Source organism: Orycteropus afer, unplaced genomic scaffold (assembly GCF_000298275.1).
Source record: "Orycteropus afer afer isolate SDZICR_OR568_19922 unplaced genomic scaffold, OryAfe1.0 scaffold00069, whole genome shotgun sequence".
NCBI lineage: Eukaryota > Metazoa > Chordata > Mammalia > Tubulidentata > Orycteropodidae > Orycteropus > Orycteropus afer.
The window spans coordinates 1,615,999-1,622,462 of NW_006921656.1; the positions used below are offsets into that span (position 1 = coordinate 1,615,999).

Genomic DNA, 6,464 nt, shown 5'->3' on the forward strand with positions numbered 1-6,464 from the left:
GCCCCCAGCAGGGCCAGTCACAGACACACGCACACGGGCTTCACCTGCAAACACGCCCCCAGCAGGACCAGACACAGACACGCACACGGCAAGACTAGACATACATGCACGCGGGCTGCAGCTGCAAACACACCACCCAGCAGCGCCAGACACAGACATGCACATGGGCTTCACCTGCACACACACCACCCAGCAGGGCCAGACACAGACACACGCACAGCAAGACCAGACACACACAGGGACACGGGCCGCAGCTGCAAACACACCACCCAGCAGGGCCAGACACAGACACATGCACGGGCTTCACCTGCACACACGCCCCCAGCAGGGCCAGTCACAGACACACGCACGGCAAGACCAGACACACACAGGGACGCGGGACGCAGCTGCAAACACACCACCCAGCAGGGCCAGACACAGACACATGCACGGGCTTCACCTGCACACACGCCCCCAGCAGGACCAGACACAGACACACGCACGGCAAGACCAGACACACACACGCACGCAGGCTGCAGCTGCAAACACACCACCCAGCAGGGCCAGTCACAGACACACACATGGGCTTCACCTGCAAACACGCCCCCAGCAGGGCCAGTCACAGACACGCACACGGCAAGACCAGACACACACGCACGCGGGCTGCAGCTGCAAACACATCCCCAGCAGAGCCAGACACAGACATGCACACGGGCTTCACCTGCACACACATCACCTGGTAGGACCAGACGCACACACACACACACACACACGGGCTTCATCTGTAAACACGTCACCTGGCTACCTCAGACACAGACACACACGCAGGCTTTACCCATAAACATGCCACTGGGCAGGACCAGACACAGATTCACATGCAAGTGTCCCCCTTTGTCCCTGTCTCACCTGTGAAAACAAAAGCCACTTAAGATCTCACAGAAAGTGCTACTTGTAAAAACTGTGTACTGAGCGCTGGCTTTACGTAGAAAGCAAATCTTAGTGCACTGGTTCTGTGTGTGTGGAATAAACCTGTGTCTAATGCAAAAATATCTCCACAGGGAGCAAGTGGGAAGAGAGCTGTTACATTGTGGGCAATTGCAGTCAATGTCATGAAACAAAATGCATATGAACTGCTGGATGGAAAATGAGTTTGCTCTATAAACTTCCATCCAAATCACAATAAAAAAAAATTACTGCAGCAAGCCCTGGTGGCACAGTGGTTAAAACACTCAGCTGCCAAACAGAAGGTCAGCTGCTCCGTGGGAGAGAGACGTGGCAGTCAGCTTCCATAGGATTACAGCCTTGGAAGCCCCACCGCAGCTCGACTCTGCCCTGGGGTGGCTATGAGTCGGAGTTGACTTAACCGTCGGGGGTTGGGTTTAGTTTAAACCAACTGGGCCCCTTGGGTTACGGAACAGTTAATGCATTTCAGCTGCTAACCAAACACTGCAGGTTCAAGGCTACTCAGAGCTGCCTCAGAAGAAAGGCCTGGTGATCTCTTTATGAAAAACGACTTACGGAAACCTGGTGGCACTCAGTTCTGACCTAGGACCTGAGGGGCTGCCGCAGTCAGACTCGATGGGTGGGGACTGGGACTGGGACTGAGGCAATGAGCACATGACGCTCAGGTGTGGAAGCGTCCGTACCTGTAACACCTTTTCAGGTGTGAAGCACAGTAAGGGCAGGTGAAGGTCCAAGTCGATGACTGGGCTCTCAGGATCCACTCGTGAAGGGAACACGATGTGCAGTGGCTTCATGTGAAACACCTGTGATGGTAACATCCATGATGAGTTCAGGGAGCCACCCCTGGGGGGTGCTGAAATGCACTGTTGGGGGCAGAAAGTATCTGGGGTAGAAACCCTGAAGATGCACGCCCTCGCTGTGAACCCACAGAATGGCGAACTCTCGACCTGCGCTTTGCTCATGCCGCAGAGACCCACTCACACGCACATAAGCGTCACCATCCTTCTCCAAGGATGCCCGCCTCCTCTAAACTCCGTAACTAACAAGCAGACAGAAAGATAAACTCCAACCCAGGGACTTGTCCAAACTGGCACGATTCCACATCAAGCAGGTTATGATCATGTTCCTGGACATTTGATTGTGTTTTAGGTGAAAGTTTACACAGCAAATTAGGTCCCCAGGGAACAACTCTCAAACGCCGGTCACACGTCCACAGCGTGTCCTCATTCTCGTGACCCGATTGTTAGTTCTTCCTCCAGTGACCTAACTCCCACCCTTCCTGGCCTTCTCATCTTCGTCAAACTCTTCTCAGCTAGCACACTGTTCTCAGACCCTGTATGACATGGCTTCTCTTAGTACCTTACACACAATCAGGGAAAGTTCCGCAAAGACACACATTTCAAAACAAATTTGGAAAAACGCTTTCCTTTTCTAAATGGTTGTGATTTTGAAAGTTCAGATTCTGTCTCCACCAACCGCCCGTCAGGGGTCACAGGAAGCTGCAGGACAGAATGGAAGGGACCTAGACGAGGAAGAGAGTCCCCGCCACTGAGGAGCCTTCGAGCTGGGTAAGCACACGGCGCTCTCAGGACCAAGTCTGCGCCATGTGTGTGCCAGCCACTCAACTCACTGACTAAGCAGAATGCAATGATGTAGGTGAGAACAAGGCAGGCAGGAGATAAGGTGAAGCAGCCTGGTCAGCTGACGGGAAGGCTCTGCTGAGGGGCAGTGTGGGCCGGAGAACGTGAGAGAGGCCGGGACAAGATGCTCACAACTGATGCTTTCCTGCGCTAAGTGACCGTCAGCCATGAACAAGACATAGAGGACCGAGATGTATACATATCATTTTCCAGACAGGATGTCAATATTTGCCAAACGACCCAAGTCTTTAACAGGTATTCTGTCTGAAAAGCAGTTAACGACCAGCGGCTAAATGAGTTGGAAAACACTGTGTCAAAGAGGCTCCTCCCAGAGCTTAGCTGAGTTGGGCACACAACTCAACCAAAGGGAACACAGCCCACCGTGTCCCCAAAGTCCCTGTGTCATGAAATAGCCAGTAACACCTCTCAGTGTGGGTTCTCAGTGGAACCCACAAACACCTATTAATTAAATAGCACGCAGTACTGTCTACACAGAACAACAAGAACTTTGAAAGTGGTTTTACCTTCAACGAATCCCTCTGCATGGGAGGAGCTGTGTACAGCAAATGAGATACTAATCGGATTCCAACTGAACACGAAGGGAATGCCCAGCATTTAAAAGGTATCGACACCAGACAAAGGGCAAGTCTATGATTTAAACTCATTCTCAGGCAGCATGACTGGGGTTACTATGTATTTTCTGCACAGCAAGCAATGAACTGAAGTCCCAATGGCTAAAGATGTCCATTCCAAAACCCACTGCCATGAAATTGGTTCCGACTCACAGCGACCCTACAGGGTGGTGCAGAACTGGCCCCAGGGTCTCCCGGGCCACCATCTTTAAGGACATTGCTGACACAGTGACTGCAAAGACGGGACCAAGCATGGGGATGGCAGGAGGGTGGCACGGGACCGGGCCGTGTCCATCTGCTATACGTGGGTTGCTGTGAGGAGGAAAGGACTTGGCGGCATCTAGCAGCATGGCCATCCTTACCAAGAAGACTGGAGCTTCCTCCGGCAGAAAGGGCCGTCCCATATTACTAACTCCATACTGTTTATCCTTAGCCACTCTGCAAAACTCAAGCCCAAATATTGTACTTTTGCCTTCAGAGAGTGTGAAAAATGCCTCAAGACCTTGAGCAGCATAACTTAAACTCAGCTAGAACTCAGCGGTTTCAAACCCATGAGCCCTTTGTATAACCCTAGTCTTACTCTCAGCAGAGAAAAGGCAAGCCTCCTAGGCTCCCAGGTCGAGTTACCAAGTGCAGCGGTCCCGGTGGTGGGCTGGGTATAAAAGACAGTTTTGCAGCAAATTCTTTTATATGATCATCAACTTCAAAATCTTTACAGAGCTTCAGGTGAGTCAATAAACTGAAATTAAAAAAAATAATAAAATCAAATCAAACTGTACATTTAAAATGGGTATGTTTCATTGTCTGTCAAGTATACCTCCATAAAGTTGACTTTGAAACCTTTGAATGTAAAAGTAAAGTGTAAACCTGTTGAGTCGATCAATTCCAACTCGCAGAAGCCCTGGAGACAGAGCAGAACTGCCCGCAGGGCCCCAAGGCTGTCAATTTGACAGAAGCAGACCTCTTCGTCTTTCTCCCACGGAGAGGCTGGTGGATTCGAACTGCCGACCTTCTCATTAGCAGCTGAGTGCTTACCCAGCGCACACCTATGCATAAAGTGGGTGAGTCCTGGAGACACCGTGGGGGCGGTTCTGAGTCACAGCAATTCCACATGACAGAGCAAAACTGCCCCACGGGGCCTCCAAAGCCGTCCCCTTCACGGGAGCTGATCCCACAAAGAGCCGCCGGGGGCCCTGAACTGCCAGCCTTTCCGTTGGCAGCCAAGCCCTTCACTACAGCACCAGACGCCACGTCTCAGTGCTGGATGCATGACTCTGACAGACATAAAACTCTTGTTCACTCGCTCGCTTTATCCGTTCATACAGCCAGTATTTTTGAGCATTTACTGTGTGGCTTTACTCTGTGGTAGAACCTGGGCCAACATGGTGGCAAAGGCCTCAGGGGGTGAGCACTGACTGTGAATGAGCTGAGCATGGTTTGAACTCACCAGCCATACTGTAGGAGAAAAATGTGGCAGTCAGCGCCTGTATAGACTGACAGCCTTGGGGACCCTGTGGGCAGTTCCACTCTGTCCTCTAGGGGCGCTGTGAGCCAGAATTGACTTAATGGCCGTGGGTTGATGGAAGCAACATTTTCCAGTTCTGGTCATCTAGCAGTGACCATTAAAAAAAGACAGAAAACTCAAGAGGCGTGAGAAATGGACACACTTTGCAAGTTAAATACACATTTGTACTCACAGCTACTCACCAAACCAAACTCACTGCCATCGAGTTGATTCTGACTCACAGCGACCCCGCGGGGTTTCCGAGGCGGTAAACCTCAGGAGCAGGCTGCCCGTCTTTCGTCCATCGAGCATCAACATCCAGCAGAAGGGTAACTGCTGCCAGTCCCACCCTGAGAGCTCAGGAGCTTGAGGGACGTGTGGCGCCGTGGCTGGGGAGGTGGGGAAAGTGCTACCTCTCATCGGCAGCTAAGGGTGCGCAGGCAGTGCTTAGACTGGACTCAAGCATTGAATAAAGGATGGGAGCTGTTGTATGTGCCGTGGAGTCAGCCCAACTCATAGCGACCCCTCCTTGGGTTTCCGAGGTGGTATAACTGTGGAAGTAGATGGACCAACCTTCCTTCCAAGGAGTGGCTGGTGGGTTTGAACCGCCAGCCTTCTGGTTAGCAGTCAAGTGCCTTAGGCACTACGCCACCAGAGCTCCTAAAGGATGGGAATAGCAATCTTCATTTTACAGAACAGAAAACAAAGATGAGGTTCACAAGCTCTACCTTTAAGTAACGTAGCTGATTACTTAGTAAGTAGGAAGGCACTGCACCCTACTTTATCATTCGATCACACCCCAGGCCCTGGCTAAGGCACATTCTATAAGTGTGCGCCTCAGTTCACACCCTCCTCTGAGTTCACACCCTCCTCTGAGACAAGCTAGCCCTCCATTCTGCAAAGACTGCTCTGTCTGCAAAAGTAAAAGGCGGGCTGGGTAGGTTCTGAAAAACGAAGCATTGAGTGCTATGACTTGAGTTATGCACATCGTAATTTGGACAGTGTGGATTCCTGCTCACACAGCCCATCGACTTGCTCGCCCTGTGCTGGAGGAATAGGTCTCGGTCACCACAGGGCATGGACAGCAATTCGGGGACTTGCCACGATTGTTATCCAGTAGACAATGAAAAGCTGAGCCTTTGTTAAAAGCCTTTTCTCAGTCTTTACTCAAACACCTACAGATTCTACAAAGACAGCCTTATGAGAATCAAAACTCAATGACCCAAGCTCACAGGTGCCTGGTGGCTGAGCTGGGCCCACCCAGGGCAGCAGCCTCACTGCCTCCCAACACCACGATAGGAATTGATCAGGGTCCACACGACACTTTCCTCATTTGTGACAATTCCTCAACGTCCTCAGACACTTTACTCAGTATCAGCAGTAAGACAAAGATTCTACTCAGAAAGGAAGTTCTAAAAATGTAAATAACACTCAGAATGGCAGCATCCTCTGTGGGAGTTAAGGTTGTGTGTCAACTTGGCTGGGCCTGGTTGAACGGCTTGGGCAGCTGGATGGAGTACTCCCCATGATGAGACTGGTAATCACCTGCATGGTGGAATCTACTATGAACAGCTGAGTAGCTGCCTTAGGGATGTGGTCTGCTCCCAGTACATAAGGAGAAGTTTTGAGAGATGACTCTGCAGCTTTTTGGCATGTAGACCCTGCATGTAGCTAGGTCTTCATTTAGCAGACTACCATGTTTCTTGCTGATCTTGGGACTGTCTCTGGACTTGAACTAGTGGCCTG

General features: G+C 51.1%; 1 protein-coding gene across 1 annotated transcript in view; it reads right to left on the reverse strand.

Moving 5' to 3' along the window:
* Window positions 1-6,464, reverse strand: part of DENND3 (DENN domain containing 3) — a 65,575-nt gene that overhangs the window by 47,662 nt on the left and 11,449 nt on the right. Inside the window, exons 6-8 of the mRNA XM_007940567.1 lie at window positions 4,662-4,669; window positions 3,842-3,953; window positions 1,626-1,745 (exon numbers count right to left, since the gene is read on the reverse strand). Coding sequence (XP_007938758.1) covers window positions 1,626-1,745; window positions 3,842-3,953; window positions 4,662-4,669 — 240 coding nt within the window. The remainder of the gene's footprint in view (window positions 1-1,625; window positions 1,746-3,841; window positions 3,954-4,661; window positions 4,670-6,464) is intronic.